The sequence below is a fragment of the Oncorhynchus mykiss genome, chromosome 10, assembly GCF_013265735.2.
Source record: "Oncorhynchus mykiss isolate Arlee chromosome 10, USDA_OmykA_1.1, whole genome shotgun sequence".
NCBI lineage: Eukaryota > Metazoa > Chordata > Actinopteri > Salmoniformes > Salmonidae > Oncorhynchus > Oncorhynchus mykiss.
Window position 1 is genome coordinate 57,344,683 of NC_048574.1, and position 27,389 is coordinate 57,372,071.

At 44.2% G+C, this 27,389-nt stretch overlaps 2 protein-coding genes across 5 annotated transcripts in view; both read right to left on the reverse strand.

The window, feature by feature from the left end:
- Window positions 1–8,446: 8,446 nt before the first annotated feature.
- LOC110534337 (mannosyl-oligosaccharide glucosidase) lies at window positions 8,447–16,520 on the reverse strand. 4 transcript variants are annotated; one of them, XM_021619129.2, is made up of 5 exons: window positions 16,145–16,520; window positions 14,293–14,652; window positions 12,347–12,570; window positions 11,927–12,120; window positions 8,447–11,021 (listed from the first exon to the last, which is right to left on the reverse strand). In XM_021619129.2, exons 2-5 carry the CDS (start codon window positions 14,642–14,644, stop codon window positions 9,260–9,262), a joined length of 2,532 nt encoding a protein of 843 aa, XP_021474804.1. In that variant the 5' UTR covers window positions 14,645–14,652; window positions 16,145–16,520; the 3' UTR covers window positions 8,447–9,259. The 4 variants fall into 4 exon arrangements, with proteins under 4 accessions (XP_021474804.1, XP_021474805.1, XP_036789314.1 ...); XM_021619130.2 differs by lacking the exons at window positions 14,293–14,652; window positions 16,145–16,520 and adding an exon at window positions 13,699–14,261; XM_036933419.1 differs by lacking the exons at window positions 14,293–14,652; window positions 16,145–16,520 and adding an exon at window positions 13,673–14,261.
- Window positions 16,521–16,701: 181 nt separating this feature from the next.
- The window catches only part of LOC110534338 (programmed cell death protein 4), a 32,683-nt gene continuing 21,995 nt past the window's right edge, over window positions 16,702–27,389 (reverse strand). The window contains exons 8-12 of the mRNA XM_036933420.1: window positions 26,787–26,901; window positions 20,722–20,829; window positions 19,348–19,455; window positions 18,917–19,056; window positions 16,702–18,589 (exon numbers count right to left, since the gene is read on the reverse strand). Coding sequence (XP_036789315.1) covers window positions 18,538–18,589; window positions 18,917–19,056; window positions 19,348–19,455; window positions 20,722–20,829; window positions 26,787–26,901 — 523 coding nt within the window. The 3' untranslated portion in view covers window positions 16,702–18,537. The remainder of the gene's footprint in view (window positions 18,590–18,916; window positions 19,057–19,347; window positions 19,456–20,721; window positions 20,830–26,786; window positions 26,902–27,389) is intronic.

The following is a 27,389-nucleotide window of genomic DNA, read 5'->3' on the forward strand; positions in this document are numbered from 1 at the left end:
CAGCAATGACAGTTGATCTGGGCAGCTCTAGCAGGGCAGAAATTTGATGAACTAACTTGTTGGAATGATGGAATCCTATGATGGTGCCACGTTGAAAGTCACTGAACTCTTCAGTAAGGCCATTCTACTGCCAATGTTTGTCTATGGCGTTTGCATGGCTGTGTGCTCAATTTTGTCATCAACGGGTGTGGCTGAAATAGCCGAATCCACTAATTTGAAGGGGTGTCCACATACTTTTGTATCACATACTTTGTATATATAGTGTAGCTGCTGCTACTTCAAACTCGATCAGTTCTAATGTCGTGGCCCCACTGAGCACATGTGGGCGACAGAAAGGTAGGCCTGGATGCTGTTTTCTTTTATAAATGCAACTCAGGAAAAGTCCTTGCTGGTAATTGCTTCCTACACGCTGCTGCTCAGCACTGAACTGTTTTCACTCATTCACTTCCATCGTTGTCTAATAGCAAACGTGACCGCTGTGGTGGTGTTGTCACCGTGCTGAGAGCCTGAACTACAAAACACTAGGCTATCTAAAGGGTTGGCCTTTCAGGTATGCGGGGGAAATCGATAATACCCCGAAGTGTTCAGTGGTTGAACCAACCTGTCCTCACAGACGTTGACATTTCAAACAATAAAAAAGGCGTTTTATTTTCACTATCTGATGCTGGGTCCATAGAGGCGATGTAGCACATGTCCCTATGGGGAAAGTTGTTTAAATCGAGGGGACAAACTGTTATGTGCATGAGTTTTCTTTCTATGATATCAAAAAGTCGATAAACACTGAGTGTACAAAACATTAAGAACACCTTCCTAATATTGAGTTTCACCTGGTCAGTCACTACACTCAGTGTACACTTTCATACCGGCAGCGCAAATCAGCCGTTGCGCTGTCCACGGTCCTGAAAGCACCCTTGTATAGCCAGCCACATTCCATCGCCCTTCCATGGGTGATTTCAGGAACACGCCAGTGCAGATTTGAGCACTGTCACCATATAAACGCTATGGAAGCTCATTGGATCATATTTCCTGCTTAATTCATTTCACATGTAATCTATATTATTGCACAAGTGTATTGAAACGATAGTCTAGGCTACATATTGCAATATGATGACAAGTGGTAATGGTATTGCCTACCTAAACTCGCTAAATCCAAATGCATGGGGGGGGGGGGATCTCTTTGTAAAACTTATAGGTAGGCAATTTCAAATAAAACACACATGGTTTGCCATCTCAGTTGTGTTCTCTCCTAGCTCGCAAATGACACCGATTTGAAGAGTAAGAATGGATCTTCAAAATCGTTGCCGTAACTGCATATGGAGAGAGGAGCACTCCCCGTCCACTTTCTAAGTTATGATAATAGCCTAATGCGCTACTGCTCGCGCCAGCCAGAGAGGCTTTGACATTCTCTGGAACAAATCGTTTTCACCTCAGTGACGTGCCTCTAGCTGCTCTAATTCTAGGGCCTCGAAATGTTACGTCTCTCGGAGATGTCTTCAAGTAAACCCATTGAAGTCTATTAAAACAGATCTGATCACACAGAGGTATCCGTCCCGAATAGCACCATATAGTGCACTACTTTTGACCAGGTCCTGGGTCGAAGCTAGTGCACTATATAGGGAATAGTGTGCCATTTAGAGCAAAAGGTTTTAGAACGCTGTTAAGATAACTGCAGAGTGCACGCTAACCTCTCTGCTCCCTGGCGAAATACCACAGGGCCAAGAAGCCTAATGGATTTGCGTAATGTCAGCACTTACCGAGATTATTGCACAGAGCCCAATTTAGTGCATGTAAAAGTTTAATCAGACACAGGTGTTATTGTATTCTGTGTAAAAGAAGTCGGATTTCTATTATGGAATTTGGTAGGCTAGTTTTAGGATTGGATGCTCGTTCTAGATGGCATGGCGTTGACATCAAAGAATAATGTTCAATGAGTTGGCTAGTGCTAAAACACAAAACATGACTGGAATGAAAGGATATCTTCCCAGGTTCAGGAGGCACACTTTGAATAATGTCCGTCCCAAATGGCACCATATTTCCCCTATAGTGCACTAGGCTATCTTTTTATTGAACTGGGTGTGATTTTTAATTTTTTTTAAACTGGACTATTAACCAAATGGCACCTATTTCCTTTACAGTAAAACGTTTTTAACCAGAAGCCCTATGTAGGGAATAGGATGCCAGTTGAGACATATCATGGATGACCTACAGTAAACATGGTGCCTATCCCATTGCTGAAAGAGCACACAAAGCAGGATGCTTGAGGGAAACTGCAGAGCATGCTGAAAGGCCTAGAAGATATAAGGATATAGGGATAAGGGTTAAGCATGCGCTCTCTCTTTAGCCAATTGAAGGTGCCAATTAACCCTCATCAAAGCATAACATCTGTGGTCATTAGAAGCTCCCCATTGGACATATACAGTTCCTGGTAGAGAATAGAGAGAATACTTGATATACAATTCCTTATAGAGGGAAGACTGTATACAGAGCATAGAGAATCCTCCCCTGAAACCATCCATTTGGTAATGAAATGCATACACTATCATACTCTATAATGCAGGACTGTGTCCTAAAATGGCACCCTATTCCGTATTTAGTCCCCATAGGGCTTTGGTCAAAAGTAGCACACTATGGGGAACACAACAATAATAATTTATATCCAGTATCTAGGCTTGAGCTCAAGAGCTGTTTATTCACCGATACATTTGAATTTAATTACCTAGATACAACAGGTTTTTGGAGGCAATACCACAAAAAGAGAAGGAGAAATCCTATAACCCCCCCACCCAGTCCATTTCTGACAAGAAAGTCCCCCACATTAAAATATGAAATACCCCCTTAGGCAACACATGAGAGAACATCTCCGTCTAAACCTGGATGGATGTAGAATAGGGCTTCTGAAGAGAAGCGAATAAAATGGATTGGGAGTGCTAACACCAAGAAACCTCTGCCGGAAACACGACTCGCTATAAATACAAGATGCTCGCCTCGGCTGCCAAGTTTTTTTTATCCCTTCCTTCTCTCTATCTCTCTCTCGTTGGGCCACGCATAGTTACATATACCATCATTCAAACACCGGGTGATGGAGAGAGCAGAGAGAAAGAGGGAGAGAGAGAGAGAGAGAGAGGAGCGGAAGCGTGGTTTTTCTTTTGAAGGAGCAGCTCTTTCTCTCTGTCTCTGTGGGAGTGATGGGTTGGGGAAGCCCGGGTAACTAGGCCCCTGTCTGTTGGTCGGTGTGGCAGGTTTCCCTTGTGTTCTTAAAATACACCCGTCCGCTCGCCCACCTCTGTCCCCGGCCGCCCCTTCCCTCTCTTCTCTCCTCTCTTTTCCTCTCCTCTCCAGCAGCGATGGGATTAGTGCCTGCACTTCTTTCTCCAATCGGGACTGCAGATGGTGGCAGTGGGCTCCAGCTCCAGCGGTTCACCCAGCCCTCCCCCTCGCCAAAACACCCCCACACATCTCACACTCATTTGGGCCCCTACCCAACCCTGCCCTCCTCTCACCACAGGATCCCCGCTCGAGTAGCACTCTGACAGGCCAACTTGCTGGTCCCACTGGCCCTGTGCCAGCTACCTGCCGTTACCTAACTACTCAGAGGCTTGGAAGTTAAAGTGGCGTAATGGAACGCAGAGTGAAATTATAACAGTGAAATGATACCCTTTGTGGTTGATGTTGAGGGTAAGGGCAATATTTAGCTTGGTTGGAAGTTACTTAGGGTGAAATAGAACCTGAAGTGCTAGGCTGTCATTGTGTTGTGAGTGACAGATGGCCTTGAACAGTGAAAATCACATGTACAGTAGGGTGATGATTATACAGTTAAAACAAAGCTGAGGAAAACTGTATGATTTTCTCTGCAAGGTGCAACAACTACCTCCAAGGGCACAAAATGCTCTACCCAAATGTCCACGCAAAATCTAGACCCCACTTAAAAACCATCTGTACTATTCAAAATCAATAGGGACCAACATTCTGACTGCCTTCGACTGCCATTTTTGAGATATTCTACAAATATATATTGACTGCTGAGTTTGAAGCAGGCTTGCTTATTTGATACATAGACAATATGCAACAGGGAGAATGGGTTATGATGACAGTCCACGCTCGAAATAAAGGATATCTGATAGGCCAAACAGTGATTCAATCACCTTTTTGATGCACAATCACAAGAGAGAGAGAGATAGATAGAGATAGATAGTGAGAGGGAACAGTGAATACAAACAAATAACTTGCAGCTGTTCTGAGGCAACAAGACTGAGAGAATGCAAAGGCTCGGTCGGGCTAACAAAAGTAACTATGGTTACGGCCGCTCGGCATGGCACTAGCTTTCCACAGCTTCACTCCAGATATAAAACTGTTGGGCTAAGAGCGAAGAGCAGGTAAAGACAAAAGATCCTGGGTGAGCACTATTTATAGCGGCCAGGCTTTACATAACCAGCACAGAGGGCAGTGTGGGTACTGTAGAGATACTGGATGGAGCGGCTGCTGCTGGGTGCTTCTGGTTGCTGGAATGCACTGTAGGCTTCTGAAGGGGGCAGAGGGGTAGAGGTGCTGGGCATGAGGGCGGGGAGAGGGTCACGGAGAGATGCGAGAACCAGTCCTGGGGTGAGAGAAGGAAGGGAGGGAGGAAGGGGAGTGAGTGTGGTGGCATATCAGGGGAGCTCTATTATGAAAGATAAGAAAGTGTGGAGGGCATTTGTTGTCGGTGGTGGTGAGGACAATAGGCCTAACTAGTGAGGGGAGGGAAGACAGGGAACTGCGCAGGAAGAGGATGTTGTTTTGTTTTGCTAACGGACGGACGGACACACACACACTCGACGCTCCGCTCTTGCGTCTATCGACATCCCATGCTCCCCTGGGAGAGGCAGTGATGTCAGAGGCGAGGCGCCACCAGAGTGTACGCCCGCCGCTTGGCGTCAACATCAGCATTTTAATCATTGTGAGACGCGCTAATGAGTGTTTGGGAGCTGGGAGTGAGGGAAAAACATTAGCCGAGCTCAGAGGGGCCAGTTTAGCCACGGGGTGTGTTGTGGAATCCACACACAGTCACACGCACAAACAAACCTAAACGTCATAGCGTGAGCTCATAGACAGAGCCAGAGGCTGCCAGCATTCTCACCTAATTTGAAAACCTGTGTCATCGGAGAGTCAGGTGATTTCCCCCCCCCCCCCCCCCCACATTATCATATCACCCCAGGACAAAGCCGCTGACAAGTCTCCCCTGTATCTATGAGAACACGCTCCATTGACTCTAATGTACGTGCCAGCATGAAACAATGATCTAGGATCTACGCACAGCCAGTGAATTGCCTAGAGATACTCTTCATTACCACCATCACATGTTACACAAATTGATCCATTAGCATAATTACCCATTTATAGGGCTAATGTACTGCACTTCTCAATTGTAAGTGTAAAGCGATAGTCGAACTGTATTCAAAAAGAGCTTTTCTCCAACTCCAGAAAAGCTTGATTCGTTGGAAGTGTTGCTATATGCGGCCGGCAGATTTTGTATGGTGCCTGACGCCGGTCAAACTCACCATATGCCTAACCAAATCAAATCAACATTTATTTACAGTGTATTTTACAAACAAATGTGTCAAAAATACTCCTTACACACAAAACAAAGAAAGAGGGAGAAAAAAATGACAAAGGGCAAAAGGTGAGGGAAAACAGTCAAATCTGACCCTAACTTTCACCCTAACCTCAGCCCCATTAACCTAACTCTAACCCCAAACATTTCCTTAACATCCCGACGTACAAATCTGCCAGCTGTACAATGTTCAATTCCGAATGGACCCCTTGTCCTGGACACTCCTGTAGATCTGAAAGGATTGGATAAGCAAAACTCCACCCAACCTATCAGAGGGTAAGGTAAAGTTATTTACCATACTGCTTACATTCATCCAAGCCTTCCATGTCTACAGGAAGTCCTAAGGGGTAGGAGGCAGGGGATTAAGGGTCCATTTGGAATAAAGAAACACACTTGGTTATTAATCAGCTCCCTCTAGCATAACTTTCTAGTCATTGCATTCTAGATAGCTGTGCTGAAAGAGGGGTTCTTCATTTCGATCTCCAACCAGCATTACCTGAATGATGCTCTCCATATGTCATTTGCTTTTTTAAAGGCAAACAATGCAATAATTGAAATGTGAGACTTTGCCCAACACATTGCTTCCTTCTAACAGGGTATTGGGCAGTCACAAATTCTCCAGAGGAAGCTCACATATTGTTGGCTGTAAATCCATACAGAGAAAATGCACCAATGAATAGACCGACACCATGGGCCTGACTCATCTGTTTATTATGCAGCCGCATTAGTGAGCTCCGATGCCATTTGGCTATTATCCCATTTCACTGTGAAAAAAGGGGTCTTCGGAACAGGGGAAATGCTCGGTGAATGCTTTAGTCACACTGATGGGCCGCTCTCTTCAAAGGAATTAACACATTTTTTTCTGACTGACTGCCATTGCTTGGAGGGGATGTGGAAATGTGGAATACATTTCCTCAGTGTGAGAGTGAGAGAGAGGTGTGTGCTTGTGGTTCTACCGTATTACTCAGGCCCAAGGCCCATGATGACCAGCATTGCATTATCAGGTCAAGGGGTCAAATTCTAAAGCAACAATATATTACCCATGCACATTAGACCCAGCAGCACTGTGCTAAACCGGTCGCGTGGAAACTGCAATGTTTTCCCCAAAATGTGATAAAAAAAATATATATAATATTTAAGAGTACAGATTATTGTATGGAACAATATACATATGTTCTTTAGAAATAAAATTTAAAAGATACAATGTTATTGAGTAAATGTACTTATTATGTACTTATTTGATAAGAGATAAATGCAATGAATTTAAGGTTATTTGTTGATGTAAAAATCTAAATTGACCGATTTTAAGGTTGTGTCACTTGGGGTGGGGTTGCAACAAATTCTTGTGGAAAAAAATGGGGTCCACTGAAATTCTGGCGGAAAAATTAGGGTCTCTACTGAAAAAGTCTGAATACCACTGTGCTAAACCCTCTGCACTGTCGGCCTCTGATGTGGAACCTCTGACACATCTCCTCCCTACTGAACAACAGAGTGAACTATCACTTCCACACTCCACTCAATTGTTGGTTGCTAACATTCCCAAAATTCCCCGTTTTTTTACATTAGAAATTTTGTTTGGGATGTTCCCGGAATCAGTAGGCTGGAAAACCTGGGAATTTGGGGAAAGTTACAGGACTTTTGAAACCCTATTCTACATTGGGGCTAACGACGATGAACAATAAATGTCTCTATGTTTATCAATAAAAAGGATAAATCACCATTAGCAGTTGCGCTTCTGTTTTTTAATGAAACATTTCCAGTAGCCTACTTCCAAAAAGGGAGGGAAATTACAAGAACACAGAAAATATGTCTGCTTTATGTTGGTGATGACAGTTTTAAGATAAATACTGAATGTTGCGTTGCTCTCTTTTTCAACTTTTGCAATCATTCTCTAACTGCACTTTGGAGCCAGACTAGCTACAGCCAGTGCCTCTTCCTCCTGAGCATAGGCCTATTTATAGAACTGCAAACCTGACAGCGCCGAGACCAACCTTGAACTACACATCTAATCAAAGGCTGTGATAACATGAAAGCCAGAAAGGATTCTGTCCCAGGGTCACGTGGAAGCTGGAAACCAACATCAGTGCAATCAGGAGCCAGGCCCTCTGTAATGGTGTTCATACACACACTGCTGTGTTAACAAAGATCTAGCCACTGTACACTATGCTCCTGTCGTGTTTGTATGTGTCTCGACTCTCTGCATGTCAACACTTGAAAAGAAGTTGACACCGGCGATGCACTCCGAGCCTGTCCATTTTATCCAATTTGCCCATGGGCCCCTTCACAACGACGCCTCGCCATGGTAACGGGCACCGCAGAAACAATGACTCTCTGCGGATTGACGTCAGCGGCTGTCCTTCGTGTGTCGCAGTCTGACAAAGGACCAGGATCAGGCTCCCATAGTGGCACTTTCTCAATTCATCTTTCCTCGCCTCTCCTGTTTCTTAAAACCCATCGGAGAAAGAGCTCCCAGGGAAGGATCCATGGACCATCTCGTCCAATATGGTTGAGAAGGAGGTTAGGAGAGAGGATGCAAGGAAACAAAGCGAGACAAATCGACCCAGTCACCGGTTACCGATCCGGAGGGTCACTCCTATTAGAAGTGTACATTATCAGCTGTAGTTTAATACACCTTAATAAGCACTGCTATAAACTATTTAAAAAAAATATCTACTTTCATTGAATTGCTAATATGTAATGATTGGTTACCAAAACCAGAAGCTAGAGTAACACCACACAAATGGTAGATATTGAGCAAATATATGTGTCTTTCCTAAAAGGCGATAATGACTTGAATGTAAATCATCCTTTCCACAGACACTGAAAAAAAAAAGGAAATCAGCAGTCAGACACAATACATAAGGGTTTGACATATTTATTGTTCTTTCCACTGAAGATGTAACAAACCAACGCAATGAAGATAGTCATGTTATTCCGTGCCACTCAGGGTATCTGCTACCAGTGGAGATACGATACATCTTCGTCTTGTTTTGCATTGATAAAATTAACAGGAAACCGTTTGTGTTCGCAGCAAAACATTTGACGACATCAAAACTTATTTCTCAATTTTATACGGGCTTAAATGAGATTGTATGACGACGGGACAAAGCAACCCGAAACAAAATTAACCTAGGGATCAAATATTTTAAGACTGAATACACTATTTCTCAATACAAGTATTATTTTGTTCAACAGAAAACATCTGCGGAGACAAAAAAAAAGAAAAACGCTTGAATGATTGACTTTGAAAAGTGCATTAGTTCCTACGGTAGTCTTGATATGATACCATTTGAATGATTTATGTCAAGACTATTCTTTCGCTACTACTATTGTTACTATAGTTCTTAAAAGGTTTCTGCCATCAGACAGACTTCTCTCAGTCAGGCGGCACTTGGGGAGTTCATTGAGAAGTATTTGGGGTAGTCAAAAATAACCTTTCATGCATTCTTTGGGGTATGGGCTTTGTACAAACACTCAATGAGACAGCCAAAGGTGAAGAATTGGAACATTGGAGTTCTAGTTATCATTTGAGAAAATCATATTATTTAAGAAAATCTTAAAATCATAGACCTAACATCTGTTGGCATTAAGGAGACAGATGGAGGGAGTAAAAATGGCACATTTTAAGAGAACATCTTACAAAAAGCAAGATATATTTTTTTTGCATCAGTGTCAATACTGCTCAGCCATTATCAAAACAGTTAGTGCCGACCAGCCGGTGAAGGGGTGGCTCCCTTGCCCACTGCCCGTGCTGTCATTGTACTGTTCCCATATATACCCAGTCTCTGCATACTGTCTGTAAACATTGTTCATGATATTAGTTCTGAGTTCCTGGTAGAGGGTGGCCGCCTTCTCCTGATATGGCCCCTCAGTGTTGCCATAGTGGTGCAGGGCCCTGACAGCCAGGTAGTTAATGTTGATCCATATGGGGCCCCGCCAGTAGGGGGCATCGTGCTCCGTGTTGCGTTTCATGTAGAGTGGGTCGGCCCTGGACAGAGAGCGCAGGCCGTAGGGCGTCCACAGCTTGTCCGCGTCCCTCATGTCTCTGAAGATGTGTTCTAGCTTGGGCGAGTCGGGCGTTAGGACGTGCAGCAGGAAGGGGAATAGGCTGATGTAGCCCAAAGCATTGACGAACTGCGGCTTGGGGGCCCGGCGGACCGAGCGCACCAGGCGCGCCACGGGAAACTGGTGCCTCGGCTGCCCTGGGGGCACGTACACCTTCTCCTGCTGCAGCGACACCGCCTGCGTGTGGTTTCCATAGTCGCTGAAGGAGCGAAGCTGGTTTGACCAGTGCAGCTCGTCCAGCAGTGCGTTGTCGCTGAGCGTCTGGTGGGTGCGCTCGTACTCCTGGTGTGGCTCTCCCAGCAGCCGGGCTACGCTGGCCATGGTGCCTGACGCCAGGGCCATCCAGCAGTGCAGGTCCACGTGGCGCTCCTCAGCTGATGGATGCGAGGCCCGCGGATAGTCATCCAGGCCGGATGTCAGCGTCTTGGGATTGAGGAAGAGGTTGGTGTCCTTGTCACGGCCCCGCCAGCGGTAGGAGTTGGGCAGCGGGCCTGTCTGGGTGGTGTTGTACCACTCAAACCACGTCTGGAGCCGGGGGTAGAGCCTGCGGAGGAAGGGCAGGGTGGGCCGTGAGGACTCTGCGTCCGGGTTGGCTTGGAGCTGCTCCACTAGCTTCTGCAGGGCCAAGAAGAGGGTGGGAGGGTTGGCGTTCTCATTGCGCTGCACCACAAACTCGGCAGGAACCTTGCTGCGCGCCTCGTCACCAAGGATCTGCTCCCGGGGAATCCATCCCTCCATATTGACCAGGTCCAACCAGTGAGCCGTGGCCTCCCGCGTCACCTGGGGGTCCCACTTGCTGAGCAGCAGCTGGTGGAAGCCTTCGTCCCACAGGAACCCCCGGGGGAAGAAGGAACGCGAGGGCACGGCGGTGAACAGGGCACCCTCAGGGTAGAGCAGCGGGTACTCATTGTACACCGACTGGACCACCGACTGGCCGTAGAAGTAACCCATCCCGCCCAGCATGTTGCTCAGCGCCGCCTTGCTGAACTTCACCTGGGCCTGGCCCAAGCCTTTGGCCTGGAGGCCGAACGTCTTCTCGAACTTGGCGTCGAACGCCGCCTTCCTCTTCTCCAGCTCCTCTGTCATGGCCGCCGCTGACAGCTGGTTGGGACGATCGCGGAAGCTACCAGACTCGAACAGGACCTCAATCTGGAAGGGCGTCTGGACGGTGACCTGGTGCAGGACAAAGTCACTCTCCTTTCTGGGGTCGGCTGATTTCGGCTGGTGCTGGGGCTTGTAGGTGTCCACCGCAATGTACTGCCTCTTCTCGCCAGAGGGGTGGCTGTAGACGAATCTGCGGTTCAAGCTGTTCCTCACAATGTCCGTCAGCCTCTCCAAGCCTGGCGACATGGTCTGGAGGTAGTTGTAGCTGAGGAAAGGAGAGAAGACAAAGGTGAACCACCCTGAAGGTAGCAGGAATCTCTCATGTTCTCATTTTTCCAAAGCTTCCACTCAGAATTGGAGCAAGGCACCAATATCTTTGACCTGCAGTCACCGAAGGGTTTTATACCCTTCAGAGTGCATTGGCCTCCTGGAAAGTGGCAAGACCTGTGATTTCATACTACTTCAGCCAAGGGTCAGGGACTGCATACTGACCGATGTGTTATGTTGAATGAAAACTGAAAAGGAGCCTTGTCCTTTCCTGTCTAAATGGCAGACACACTTGTGATCGGCTTGTTTTGGTTGCTGTGTTCCTGCTCTTCCGACCTTCTATTCAACACTCTTTTCTGGCCTGCATTGTGGCTTGATTATGCAACCTCCTCATGAAATCTTGCTGTTCCTTCAATTCCTATGCATCGGAGTCTCTATTGACTTTGTCCTCACCACTGGAACAGATCAATGTCTCTCTGTTCTGTCCCTCAAAAGGTTGAACAAAACCTTTATATCAGAGCCAGAACAGCAGTTTGGTTGGCCATCTTCATCGCAGACACTGAGGACATGTCCTAGCTCTGCTTTGTGTCTCAATGCATTGCGGTAGCAGCTGTGCCTTTATTATTTGCAATGCTTTGTTTCATACTACATTATTTATTTTACATATCATGTTTCCCTCTTGACAGGCTCACTGACTTTATTGATAAAGATTGATTATGTGCTATTTCTATTTTTCACTTCTTCTTCTGATTTTCTTCATGTATTTAATATTGCTTGGTATTATTTACATTATATTAATAAGGTCTATTGTGGCATATTTGTCCACTGTTTTCAAAAGTCTTTCTCTCTGATGGTTTTTGGGTCAGAAAATGCTAACGTTAGCAGTTTGGGAGGAGTACCTACCTGGCATATTTGGCACTGGAGGACTCCCCAGCGACAGGCTTGCGGAAGGTGATCTTGAAATTCCCCAGCTCCTCTGAGAACCCAGTGATGGAACCTAGACGGTTCCTCTCTTCCACGTGGGCCTCCAGGTAACCCTGGGTGTCGGCAGCAGCGTAGAACATCAGGGAGATGACTGGCGCGTGGGGAGCCGAACTCTGGAGGAAGGAAGAACTGGGTCATGTTCAGTAAGATGGAGAAAATGTTTTGAAACTTAGTGAAATGGGAGAGAAAATCTCTGTGTTCAGTAGCATTCTAATTCTTTTTTTTCATACCATTAGACAATATGAATAGTTTCAAAACTCAAATGTCTTTCAATGTAAGACAAATAATCAGAATAAAATATGGGTTTAAAGGTGTGTGAATGTATCCTGCCACACTCACATGCTGCTTGGCTGTGATCCTCCAGGTCCAGTCCCCTCCGTGCTCACCGCCCATCCGCTTGACAAACTCTGTGGTGAGCGTAAAGTCGCTGTCGTGGATCTCCTGCACACCAAAGCTAAGGCCATCATGCATCAGCCAGCCATAGCCCTGCAGCCTGTCGCCCTGCTCACATGTGTGCCTGAGGTTCACGTCCACCTCAGAGAACTGACGCATCCACATCATCCCTGTAGAAAAATGGAAATACATAATTTATTTCATTTATTTATTTCATCATTCCCCAAAAGATGAAATGTTAAACATGTTCATGGATTATGTATACATTAAAATGGCTGATGGTCAAATGTCCAGCGCCACATTTTTCGAACGGAAACCCCAAAATCCAGGGTTTCCGTTTGAGAAATGTGGCGCTAGACATTTCACCAGCAGCATTTTAATTTACCGGACATTTAATAAAGGTAACGGATCCATACGCAGTTAGGTGCGTAACCTGGTTAGAGCGTCCACCCATGGTGCTCAGAATGAAATAAATCACATTACGGTTATTCATATTAACAAAACGGGCAATTTGAGGATGCAATGGCGTGTGTCCTTCCTACCGAATTCTGATTAACAATTTGACGAATAGCTGTCCACATGTACTTTTCCGCAGCCAACGAGACGAGTTACGAAAATAAAAATAACTCGCCTATGTCAATCTACTATCCCCCATAGCAGAAAAGTTGACCTATTATTTTGGTCAGCTTGTTCTGTGCGAGAAAGAAATAGAACAGACAAGGACAGTTGAGACGATAGATCCCAAAACCATACAACCAGTAGGCCTAGGCTACATATGATTATTTTTTAAACAACGAGGCTCATAACAGATCCGAACGTTTAGCTTAAAATGTTGATCAAATATTATTTATTCACATTATAAACGCAGCAATGCGCAAAAGGCAGTAAGGCTATGCGCGAATGTTCGTTCCCTAATACAATTAGCAGTTTCACGAGACAGATGAAAATATCCATTAGAAATTATGAAAGAGTGGAGATCTAAAGACAACTAGCCTGGGTTGTTAATACGACTAGGATTGTGCCTTTGGCTACGGGACAATAAAATACAGTTGGTTTCAATGGCGTATGGAAGTCTTTATAAAAAATAATTACCTGCACGTTTGTTTGAATTTTGGCTAGGCTACTTTGAAGCAAGGAAAGACATGCCTCATAATATGTAGTAAGACGTTAAGGTTTCAAACAATTAAGTATATGTTTTCAAAATCCATACTGCCTCCAGTTCATTGCAAAGTGGTGTGTGACGCGCTGAAGCCTGCCTAGTTGTCTATGCACCTGAATGGCAAGCTCGCTTCAATTACCAGTTGAGAAATAAAAAGATAGGGTTAGTCTTCCCACACGGTCTTATCTCCATGTTACAGCGAGTGTTTACGGTAGACAAACGGTCACCCTGTGCTTACTAGCATGCTCCGAACACCTGTGTGTAACGGAAGAAGGCCGCAAGAAACGTGTCGTCACTGAAAAATACTGTTGGCTGCAACTGTGATAAAGCCGGATAAAACAGTATAATTAGCATTTTAAAATGATTTTTGATGTGACATGAAAGTAAAGGGCTTTATATTTCTAGAACCAAATCTCAATTAATAATCGATCACGTTTAGATAAGGGTATTTGGCTGTTTTAGCTGCCAGAGCCAGTCTACCTCTGAAAATAAGATTAAATCCTTCGACCTTAAGAGGTAATGATAGGCTCCTTAAGAGGTAGGCTCCTAACATAAACCCTGATATAATATGAGGTTAACACTTATACAACTTATTTCCATTGTGTTCCTCTGGCAAGTAACTAACAGGTTAGTACTGCTTGCCACATAGCACACAGTTATTGCCAACTGCCACTTTAGTCAATAGTATTAGCAAATATTTAAGGATGAATGTAGAGAAACGACAGTCTTGTACCTGTGACAACAGATCTTGGGCTCCTGGTTTTCATCCCAAAGTAGACCTGGGGTCGGTAGGAGCCCCAAAACCTCTCAGGGGAGACCTCAGCGCTGGTGCTGTTGACATCGAGGACAGGCGGCGAGTGGTGCAAAGTTACCACCCGTTTGGCCAGCGAGGAACGCATGTAAAGGGCATAGAAGAACCAGATAAGGCTGAAGATGCAGAGGCCGATGGAGATGTTGATGAAGATTTTGCCAATGTCGAGCTTCTTTTTTTTCTCCTTGCGTTGTAGGGTGGCAGGCTTCTCGTCTTTCCTTGTGGGAGGGGGGTCAGCCTCGCCGGTCACCACTCTCTTCCTCTGCCTGCCCATCCTTCCAGCTGAGGAGGAAGAAAAGATACAGGTGTCCTTCCTAACTTAGTTGCATGAGAGGAACGTAACCGCTTAGGGATTTCGCCATGAGGTCAATGGTGACTTTAAAACAGTTATAGGTGATAGGAGCAAACTGGGGATGGATCAACAACATTGTAGTTACTCTACAATACTTACCTAATTGACAGTGAAAAGAAGGAAGCCTGTACAGAATAAAAACTATTCACAAACCTGCATCCTGTTTGCAACGAGGCACTGAAGTAACACTGCAAAGAAAATGTGGCTGTTCGTGCACATTACATTTTTCCCTTCGTCGCTCATTGGTCAACAGTAGGGATTCTTCAATGAAGTGTTCACTGTCATTCAACAATAGACGACTCGTTTTCATGCACATTTTTTATTTGAGAAATACTGCAGCAAACATCCTAGTTAACTTATGAACGTAAATGTTATATCTATCTTTGATTAATTCTGGCTATTTTGTATACTGGCTATGGCATCTCACAGTACTATTGCCACTTGTTTTTCCAAGTGAAGGTCTTCAAAGGGAGTACGAGAGCACACTTGTTCACTCCTCTAGGTGCCAGCCGAACCAAAGCATGCAGAAGCCTTTAGTTTCTTCCCAGCAATGAGTCTGGATCTTAGTACCCCCCCCAACGATTTCTAGAATGCAAACACATTCTAACCATTCTAATTGGTCACTGAAACCGATGGGTTGGGTCAGAGCCACACGTGGTTAAAGCAGCGTTTTGAAATCATTCATTGGCTTTGATACTTCAATTGCTGGCGACTTGCTCTGTACAACCCCCAAAACGACTGAAGTATGTAGCAAACATAGAGCAGCAGAATAACTCAGTTTAAATTGTCCGGCAAATCTTGCGGAGGAACTACATGGGTCTACAACAGACCTACGTTTGGGTATTGTTTATTTCTACATTCATATTTTTTCCCCCTCTTGTGGCATTCCGCCTACAGTCTATAATAGAGTAAATTGAAATGTTATTTAACTTCTGGCTTCCGGGGGAATATTAAGTTGTTTTGTAAGCTAATGTGTAAATACTAGTGTGTAAATACTAGAGTTGCTAAAAGCAGCTAGCTACCTAGACCTCATCTTCAGTAGTAGGCAACAACATTGCTTGTAACTACTGTACAGTACTAACTAGTAGTTTTATAGCCAATGTAATGTTGCCTCGTCGACTATGAAAATAACTACATACCGTTACCTGCGACGTTGTATAAAGAAATACCTTTAACTATTACAACGTATGACATTTTCTTTTAGGAACTGCGCTAGGCAAAGCATACATTCAAGCTTTTCGGCTAAAGCTAACTGGCTAATGAATGGTTAGCAAACCGGTGGCTGTCACTAAGGTATCGGGCAGACCTGTTTTAAAACGAGTTTGCAGATTTTTGAAAGAAGCTTTCATGCCAATAATGCAGCACACTGAAAAAAAAAAGCACCGAGAAAATGTAATAGATAGTAAATGGAGAAAAACTCACCTTTCAAATGGACAAAATATCAGCTGCACATAATTCGCGCTACTTCCTGGTCCCCCAGCTCTCGTGAAACACTGACGTGTACATAAGTGTTGACAACCCACGCCAGGGGCATATTCATTACGCCTATTGTTGCAAAACGTTTCTTAAAAGGAAGAAAACGAAACGGGGAAATACCTACCCGAATTAGTCCAAATTAAACTCCTTTGTTGCAAAACGGAACGTTGCAACTGACTGATACACCCCAGCTCGAGTTGTCTGGCCAGAGGTCACACCATTGAATCCATGCAAACCATTCTGTACAATATATACTTTGGACATATTGTACAGTCAACTATTGATGCAATGACATTTGGGACTATGCGATCCTAAATGTTCACTAAACCAGAATATGCAGCTATTCTTAAATCCAAATTCATGTAGTTGAATTGGGCCAGGTTGTACAATCCTATCAATTTTCTATCCAGTATGGATTGAGCATTTATTTGCCATATGACTACCACTATCATGTAGCGTGTGATAGGAACTGGTTATACAAAAATGTCCAAAGAATATTACACTGAAGAGAAATATGGAATTTTATTGAAATTGTAAAATTAACTGCATGAGGAAGGGCATTGGAAACAGTTCCAACCTTTAAGTGGTTCATTAGCTTATACAAAGATGTCTCTGTGGGGCTTATGTATAAAAACCCTCAGTATTCTTTTTGGACATATTCACATAAGCTGGACACAATGCATTGAACTGTGAATATGATTGAGATCCTTATCAAACTGCAGTTGTGTGATTTGTATATGTAACAAGACTAAAGATTTTCTTTTATGCATCAGTTATGAACTGCTCAATTTCAACGCTGTAAAATAAGTGATTGTATGGAGAATGGCAATCAGGAACATGTGATTCAGAGCTGATGACTCGGGAGTAAACGCTGACGTCAGGCACATCCTCTGAGCCCTAGGTAGCGATGACCACTCACTTCTAGCTCATTCTTAAAGCCATTCCCAAACCAGTATATGTAAACAAACGGGGGTGATGACACTCAACCCCAGTTTTGTTACGATTTTTTTAAAATCAATGACAAGCTGTATGTTTTCCCCATCCAGAACCCTCACATTACGAATCGGAGCTTATTACTTTACATTAGTCAAAGACAGGAAAAATCCATTTCATTCTCATACGAGACCCTTGATCAGCGATAAGACTTGTTTTCTTCGCACTCTCCTAGGGCCAGACCTGGGTTCAAATGTATTTTCTTTCACATACTTGAGCTTTTGATGTAGCCTGCCTGGAGTGCCAAAGGTAGGGAGACTAATTAGTTTCCATTGGACCAGACAAGTCTAATCAAGAGCAATAATGTACTTGATGATAACCCTACTTTTTAAACCCAGGTCTGCCTAAAAGAGATTTCACTGGTTGACATCTAACAGTTGGAGTTCGTGAATGAAACATCACACTACAAAAGCCTGCAGGGTGTTCCAGTTTGTCTATCAACAGCTCAGTGAAAGGAAGAGGGGTTCTAGAGAGCCTGAGTATTTGTACTGTATATTTCGAGATGCCGATTCCCGACTCCCATTCTGACACTCAATTACAGTGTACTAGTCAGGAGAGTCCTCCACTAAGGGGAAGGAGGAAGGCCCTGATCTGGGCTCTGTTTATAAACCAGACAGGCTTTTGTAACTGCTGCTGTGCTTAAAACAGTTTAGCAACCCTGCCTAGGAACGAGATACACAAACGTGGAGTGGACAGATAAATAATCCAACTGACACAGAGCAAAACCACCAACAGGAAGAAAAATATAACTGTCTTTATGTAATTACAGAACGCTTTGGCCAAAAATAAATGCAGAGGTCCAGGTCATTCCAAAGAGCGATTCAGTTCATAAGAGCTTGCAATGCAGTATGCTGACAAGTTGTCTTTTTTGACAAGTGCTTTGTATTTTTTTTATGAGCGTTATACATGCTAAGCAAAAATAAAATTTGAAAGACAGTCAAAAAAATGTTAAGCCAAAATAACCCGTGGCCAGCACAAGACAATACATAATCCACTTCCCACTTCCCCGTTGACCCTTAACCCCATGATGCCATCTTAAGTGACTCCATTGACCCCCCTTTCTCCATGGTCTCAACTCAAGACTCAAAGAACAGACTGAAAAGAATAATCACCAACCCCATGTTTTTTTTGTTGCTTTCTTACAAAAATGACCAGAGAGAGAGAGAAAAAAAAAAAAGATTGCCCGGGCCTTTCTCCTCGGTCCTCCTTCACCTGATGTCGGTGTGTGGTGGTGATGAGTGGGTCGGAGATAAAGCAGAGGAGTCTGACCGCGAGCCTGCCCAGCCTCAGGCCTGCGGATCTAGGGGGTGGGGGCGTCGAGCAACCCCCCACCCCCCTCCTACACACTAGTTCTTGATCAGGCCCCCGTCTCCCTCACTCACAAACCGCTTCCGCCCCCTGGTGGACAGAACAGGTGATTCAGTACTTCATAGGCTACCAATGAGCTTAGAGACGAGTCCTCAGCCTTACAATATAAAACACTTGGGGCCTAGTGAAAAGCCTTTTCTAAAGTAATTAATATACTCATTGAGTGGGTTTACATGTACGCTAATAACTTGATTGAAGTGATGGGTCAATGTTTTTAGTCTTATGCAGAAATAGTGCAGTGATTCACCCTCATAATATGCAGGGAATTGTTGATTTTTCTCAAATGCAATCGCAGAATCCTGGAGGGACTGACTATACCCAAGTGACTAAATGAAAGGGAGTTTACAACACACTGACCTGGAGGGACAGGAGTCCCTCAACTGTTTGGTGATAACAGACTCCTGGTAGCAGAGGTCCGTAAAGGACTCCATGATGGAGTGGGCATGAGGCACATCCAGGTTAATCTCTGGCAGCTCGTCATACACACGCTGGAAGCCCTGGATGTTACAACACAATACTTGATGAGTAAGCCAATCATAGGGCAATATAAGAGAAGATTAATCAATTCAGTCACTTCAGAGCTTGTCAGGTAACAAACAAATGCCTTGACAGTGACTACAGAGAATAACTATATATACTGTAGTTATAATTCATGCTATGTTAATTGTAGTGCTGGAAAAGGAAAACCTGCAGTCATTTCACTGGAAATAGTTTAGAAGTTAGTTATTTTTGTGTGCTAGTGCTACCAGTGAATTTGGTGGTACTTTCTGGCGCGTAAGGGGACGTACCCGGTTCATCTGGTCCACTGTGATGAGGCCAATTTTCCAGAAGGCCTGGAGGAGCTTACACATCTTGACGGCCGTGTCCCCCTTGGACTCTAGCACCATGACAACAGCCTGGCGACCAGCCAGGAGAAGAGAGGAGAAGAAGATGCATTAGACTTCATGCTGACGTCTGAACAGGATGTTTCATGTACAAAGTTGTGTAAAATAAAATAAAAAGTGCCCTAAATGGCACCCTATTCCCTATGTAGTGCATTACCATTGCCCAGCGCACTATAAAGGGAACAGTGTGCCATTTGGAACACCGGTTATGTCATGGACAGTGTCTTAAATTCTCTGTTATGTGGATTGTCAGCTTGACCAAGATGAGACTGAAGAGTGGAGGAATAATGACAAAAGGCGCTGGTCATCTTGCTATTTTCAGTGAGGTTTCAATCCCTTATTTAACCACATTGGGGCATCATTGCTTTAATTCTCACCATACTGCATGGATTTGGCAATCTTGAGTAACCGATTACATTTAATTAGTATCTAGGATACTGCTGCTGGTGGAATAATGTTAAGTAATAGTTTGCAAGATAACAGACAAACAAATCAAACTTTATTTGCAGCAGAATGGACCATAGATGCATTTAAGATTTTATGACTTAGTTTTACCATTATTAAAAAGATTACGCCACACATATTCAACATTGCACACATAGCCAACTAGCTACAACAAAAAAAAGATACTCTGTGTGGTCAAAGATAGATGACAGATATTTCACCGGATGTATAAATGAGACATCTGGTTGGCTTTTCCTCTCACTACCAAATATGGTAGGAAGCCCAGTGGCCAGCAGTGGGAGAAGATTGAGCTAGATGGATTTAGCTAATTTAATGAAACATTTGATCTATGCAGTAAAAAAAACAAAACAAATTAAACAATACAGAATACAGTTCTCTTGCATTTTACAATAGCTAACTTTTAGCTACCTACAAACAGTAACATTACTTTAGCTCATGCCCTCTATAAAACATTTGATCTAATTTAGATAATGTATAAAATGTAACTATTTATCTTGGTGGCGTTAAGTCTCAACAACGACTAGTTACTCCCTCTTCAAATTTCATCTCATTTTTAACTTAATTTGAATATGACAATTATTGACGGCACTAAGCCATCTGATAGACCAATAAACGAGACTTTGAAAAACCCATCGACACTTGATCCCGCCTACTCGGCTCGCTTGCCTCCCATTGGAAACGACAGGATGTGGCCTCTCTTATTAGAACATCTTTGGTATATGGTTGCCAAATAACATTTTCCCCTTCTGTTGCAAGACATTTTTTGATAGTGTGCCCTTCTAAACTGGACCCAAAGCGCTTTGTAGTGTTTACCTCGTAGACAAGCTCGTGGTGGAAGTGAGGTACTTCTAGGTCCCGCAGGCAGCGTTCCGCCTCCTTCACCTCTCCCGATACCAAGTACTCCTTCAGCAGAAAGTTCATCTGAAACATATCGAAAGTATGAATCAAATCACTCCATCATTCACCACCCATGGTGAAAATACTGCCCAATGTGGATTTGACCGACCAAAGGATCAAAGACTTATCCCACCGAACTAAAGCCTAAATCCAATAGATAAAATATGCATCTTATCTATAGTTTGACATTTCTCAGCAGTGACTACCGGGCCTGGTTTATTTGGTAGTGCAAGGTTTTTCCTGTCAAACGGTAATCATGAATCGGGGAGAGGACTCCCAAGCGACTACTGGCTGGACAAATGGAGCAAATAGTCAATCACGATGCTCAATAACAAACAATGTCTGGTTTTGTGTGTAGTACTCAACCCTCGTTTCTGTTCAGTTATGAACCGTGAGTACAACTGCAATTCCGCAAACACTTGGTGCTTCGCTGGCTGTTGGTCGACAAGTCTTTAGTTGAACATATGATGTTTTTTAAATGGCATGGTGTACAAGACACCTGTCTGAGTAGACTAATCTATTGTGAAGGCAGTGGGGATGGCACAGTCCATCAGACTAAGACATGCTACTGAAATTGTATAGGGTTATATTATGTAAGGACAATGATGCAGCACTAATATTTTCTCCTGCTTTGGATAGAGGTCGCTGCTGCACATACCAACACGTAGACGAGTCACAAGACACAGGCCTCCTTATTGTCCTTAGAATTTCTAAGCAAACAGCTGGAGGCAGGGCTTTCTCCTATAGAGCTCCATTTTTATGTAATGGTCTGCCTATTCATGTGAGAGACGCAAACTTGATCTTGACCTTTAAGTCTTTATTGAAGACTCATCTCTTCAGTAGGTCCTATGATTGAGTGTAGTCTGACCCAGGGGTGCAAAGGTGAACAGCAAGGCACTGGAGCGACGAACCATCTTTGCTGTCTTTGCCTGGCCGGCTCCCCTCTTCACTGAGATTCTCTGCTTCTGACCCTATTACGGGGGCTGGGTCACTGGCTTACTAGTGCCCTTTCATGCCTCCCCTTGGAGGAGTGTGTCACTTGGGTGGGTTGAGTCACTGACATGATCATGTCCGGTTTTGCACCCCCTCGGGGTCGTGCCGGTGTAGGAGCTCTTCGTAGGCTATAATTAGCCCCTTCTCAGGGTAGTACGTTGGCCTGTTTATCCCTCTAGTGGTGTGGAGGCTGTGTATAGTGGGTGGGGTGATATCCTGCCGAGTTGGCCCTGTCCGGGGGTATCTATGCTGCAATAGTCTGTGCCGGGGGGCTAGGGTCAGTCTGTTATATCTGGTGTAATTCTCCTGTCTCATCTGGTGTCCTGTGTGAATTTAAGTATGCGCCCTCCAATTCGCGCTCTCCCTCTCCTCCCGGAGGACCTGTGCTCTAGGACCATGCCTCAGGAATGCCTGGCCTGATGACTCCTGGCTGTCCCCAGTCCACCTGGTTGTGCTGCTGCTCCAGTGACAACTGTTCTGCCTGCGGCTATGGAACCCTGACCTGTTCACTGGACGTGCTGCTGTTTTCAACTCTCCCTCTCCTGCTGTTTAGAACTGATTGCTCCGCTATAAAAAGCTAACTGATATTTACTCCTGAGGTAATAACCAGTTACACCCTCTATAACCACTAGTTGACCCTGCTGGTCATCTATGAACATCTTGAAAAACAATCTGGCCCTTAACCTGTCTGGGAACGGGGTTCCGCTAGCCAACAGCCAATGAAATTGCAGGGCGCCAAATACAAATCAACAGAAATCTCAAATCAAATTTCTCCAACATACAACTATGGCACCCTTTTAAAGATAAAATTCTCGTTAATCCAGCCAGTGTCGAATTTCAAAAATGCTATACAGGGGAAGCTCCACAAACGATTGTTAGGTCCCCACCAAGTCACAGAAAAACATTTGATGATCTTCATCAGATGACACTCATAGGACTTCATGTTACACAATACATGTATGTTTTGTTCGATAAAGTGCATATTTATATCCAAAAATCTAATTTTACATTGGCGTGTTATGTTCAGTAGTTCCAAAACATGCAGTGAGTTTGCAGAGAGCCACATCAATTTACAGAAATACTCATCATAAATGTTGATGAAAATACAAGTTATGCATAGAACTTTAGATAAACGTCGCTAATGCAACCGCTGTGTTAGATTTCAAAAAAAACTTTACGGAAAAAGCATACCATGCAATAATCTGAGTACGGAGCTCAGAGCCCAAACCAGCCAAAATAAATATCTGCCATGTTGCGCAGTCAACATTAGTCAGAAATAGCATTATAAATATTCACTTTCCTTTGATGATCTTCATCAGAATGCACTCCCAGGAATCCCAGTTCCACAATAAATGTTTGATTTGTTCGATAAAGTTCATAATTTATGTCCATATACCTCCTTTTGTTAGGGAGTTTGGTAAACAAATCTTAACGTACGTGCAACTTCCAGCGGAAAGGTCGGACAGAAATTCCAAAAAGTTATATTACTGGTCGTAGAAACATATCAAACGATGTATTGAAATCAATCTTCAGGATGTTTATATCATAAAAGTTCAATTGTGTTCCAACCGGAGAATTCCATTGTCTGTAGAAAAGCAATGGAACGGGAGCTACCTCATGTGAATGCACGTGACTGAGCTCGTAGTTGCTGGCAGACCTCTGACTCATTCCCCTCTCATTCAGCCCCCCTTCATAGTAGAAGCACCAAACAACATTCTAAAGACGGTTGACATCTAGTGGAGGCCTTAGGAAGTGCAACATAACCAATATCCCACTATCTTCAATAGGGGCTGAGTTGAAAAACTACAAACCTCAGATTTTCCACTTCCTGTTTGGATTTTTTCTCAGGTTTTTGCCTGGCATATGAGTTCTGTTATACTCACAGACGTCGTCATTCAAACAGTTTTAGAAACTGCAGAGTTTTCTATCCAATACTACTAATAATATGCATATATTAGCATCTGGGACTGAGGAGGCAGTTTACTCTGGGCATGTTTTTCATCCAAAAGTAAAAATGCTGCCCCCTATCCCAATGAAGTTAATGGCAGTGTCCCACCCGGGTACCTCAGAGCCAGGTACCTCTAGGGTGTTTTTCATAGCCCCCATGCCTATACATCTGCATTGCTTGCCATTTGGGGTTTTAGGCTGGGTTTCTGTATTTGCACTTTGATAAATCTATTTATAAACCAATTTTTACATCAGATGTGAGTCATGATTTGAAATGCAATCAAGCATTTTAGTTTTAAAATAAGTGACTAATTTAGCGTAAACAATAAATAAACCGCTCCATGTCGGCAATTGCATTCACAAATGCATGAGACTTTAGTCTTTGCTGTAATTAGGAGCCATACCAAGATTTCCCCCATTTCAACTTTCACGTCATCTGCATCCATTTTGCTCTCACATATGTATTCCGGTGTTCAGAGTTTATAACAAATGTATTAATGTAATATGCTATAGGTCAGGCCCGATGCAATTTATACACCTGTCATGTAAAGAGAGCAAGGGTTGAGGGAATAAGGAATGTTTTTCCTGAACAAATCATTTTGGTAACAGAACCGTTCAGTCAAATGGCTATAATTATTTTGCCGGTTCAGCACCACCGAAAGTGTGGTCGCTGCAGCAGGGAAAGAGAGACACAGTGGGTCAGTCAGTCTTTTGTTTTTTATTGCACAGCAAGTCTGAGCCCGGCCAGGCACAATCAAATCAATTGCGGTCGGACTCCCTCTAGTCATGTGTGTCATTTCATCAAACGGTGCACTTAAAGCATCAGACAAGCTCAGTGCATATAGTTGATTTGATTAAAACACAGGATGTGTCTATATGAATTTTTTTTTGTAACCAATCGATTGGTCGAAAGAACAGACGAGACTCAGTCGACCAAGTACATTTTTTGTCTTTGTTGTCTGGGATAGCCTTATTGGTTCTGTTGGTACGGCCCCAGCTGTAAACAATCTCTTATGGAATGCACTTGCAGGAGAGAACACCTAGCCCCCCAAACACACACCCTCTCCAAACATCCCTCAGCTGGAGCAGGCACACTGCCGACTACCCCCCTCCATAGTGAAGCAGTGAAATGGGGTTCCAGCGGTTGCTGCCGCTGGGGGTTTACTAGTGTTCAATCTTCAATCGCGTGACCAAGGCTTCACCCCTGAGCAGTAAGCATGGTACTGCCATACAATACCAATCCGGTCCTCTGGCAGACAGTGTTTAAGTGGTGAGAATAAGGGCATAAAGGCACGGCCAAGGGGGATAAAAGCCCAGATTAAGAGAAGCCAGACAGACAGACTTGTGTCCCAAATGGCACCCTGACCCAATTCCCTTTAAAGTGCACTACTTATGGGCTCTGGTTAAAAGCAGTACACTAAAGGATATAGGGTGCCATTTGGGACACAAAGGGTGCTCACGAAGACTCCTAGTCACTCACAGCACTGACTTATCAGTCCTATTCGGTTTGTGTATTCAATGGTACGGTATTCAATAAACCCTGGCTTAAATGTCTGTGCAGTAGTCACAGGCAGCTTTGTTTACAAATTTACTCTACACACACCCAGGGGAATAAGGGCACTTGTCTGACTCTACACACACATCCCTGTATCATCCGGTTCTTGGAGCGTGTTGTCAAATCACACCCTGAAATGGTTATTTCCAGGTCATGAAAGAAAGCTCCAGGGAGCCTCACCACAGTACCAAATCCGTGTGAAAACGCAACAGGGGGATACTGCTATTCAAATCTCTTAATATCCATACTCTTGACTTCAATGTAGTCTGTGGCAGAGCGATTTGATCAAACCCAGACGAAAGAGGCAAAATCTGTTTCCCTAATAACCCTATCCCCCATGTTGTGCACTACTTTTGGCCAGGACCCGTAGGGCTCTGGTCAGTAATGCAGTATACAGGCGATAAGGTGCCATTTGGCACGCACGCTAGTAGCTCCTGTTCTGGCAGGCTGTGTGCCCTCTGTAGCCCAGTGAAGACCCACTCGATCAGGGCCTGAGGCCCAACAAGGACAGGCAGGAAATTTAAACCTGGTCTGGAGTCTGCAGCCTACAGAGACTAACGTACAGAGACTAACGTATAATGAGTTACACAATTCTCTTGCTCTGCATACTCATTGATGACATGCGTGTGTGCAGCCGTGCACATTCACACACACGGGTGCCAAATTATCCATTTAGTTCAGGGAGCAAAGGCCCCTTTGACCCCTCTAGACTATACAAATGCATGCACACACCCCTCATGACTTGAAAACCTGCACTCAGGTGTGTGTGTCCCTGTGCATCGGTTTACCCTGTGAGTGAGTATTGGCCTCTTTGTTCCAGGCTTTGCAGTCAGATCCAAGCTCTGAGGGACAGCATTGTGCTGACATCAGCCTAGCAGGGCTTCCCGTGGCTCTTTTCCCAGCATGCAGTTCTCTCTCCGCCTTGTTGTGTTTATGTTACATAACAGACGAGTGCAGATCCAGAACACCAGACAGGCAGTATGTGTCCAAATGGCACCCTATTCCATGTTTAGTGCACTACATTTGGGGACTATATAGTAAATAGGGTGCCATTTGGGACACAACCTGACAGAGCCCGTCTCTCTGCACCGAGAGTATCAGTTCAGGTGGAGAGAACAAAAAGGTAATCTCGACTGTGTGTAAATACAGTTGACCCGCAATGAAAGGCTGCAGAGAAATATAACAAAGCTCTCCATTGATTGGTTTTGCATGTTTCTAGCTCTGATAAATGGGTGTTAGCTGAATATATTGCACTTCAAATAATAAACAGAACCCAGGTGTTGCCATTTACCCATATTTGATTCTCATTAGGTTTCTCCTATCACTTCCAACAAGGCATCACATTTCATGCATGCAGAGACAACATCCGGAATGGGAGGTTGCTTGTCTAACTGGAATGTTTTGTTATGAGTCACAAGACACAACACTGGCATGTGATGATTGGCAGGCAGGGAGCCAGGTCTACTTGGCAGCGAGGGCCTCTTACCTCTTTGACGAGGTGTTTGACAGGTCTGAGGCCACCACCCACGCCCCACACGTTGTCTAGCCGCACCATCTCCCTCTTCATGGAGAGGAGCACCGCCGCGCGGTCCAACGCAGCTCTGTGGGGAGGGGAATAACCACAGCAGTCATCCTCGTGACCATAACCACGGAGACGCAATGAGAAAAAGGGGAACGTGTCAAGTCACGGCTAGATATTGAACATGGTCACATGAATTCAGAACAAAATGATTTTCTGAATAAAATTGGCCAGGGAATGTGTATTACAAAACAGTGTCAGGTAACAGCAGGTTAACTACAACATGGACATTCCCAACTCATCAGAATAAATAACAGTATCATTTGCATTGGAATTTGCATTCTCAGGTTGGAGTAGTGCAGCTAACAGAAAATGGGAGATTAAACATTAGGTAAAACCAAAAATGGTAATCCTAGGCATGACATGTGGCTACAATCAGTTCTGGAGAGGGATCATTCAGTTGCTTGGAGAATGACTACGCTTTCATGGTGAGAAGACGGAAACATTTACCCTGGCCCCTTATCAGGCAGTTCTTAAGCGATTATCTGACGACATCAGCGACAGAGGTAG

Bases quoted from the DNA above. Each gene is read 5' to 3' on its own strand.
- LOC110534337 (XM_021619129.2), bottom strand. From the start codon at position 14,644: ATGGGCAGGCAGAGGAAGAGAGTGGTGACCGGCGAGGCTGACCCCCCT. The intron at 12,571-14,292 runs GTACAAGACTGT...ATTTTTCTACAG, and splicing joins CCCAAGATCTGTTGTCACAG to GGATGATGTGGATGCGTCAG. The intron at 11,022-11,926 runs GTAGGTACTCCT...TCCTTTCCTCAG, and splicing joins TCCAGTGCCAAATATGCCAG to CTACAACTACCTCCAGACCA.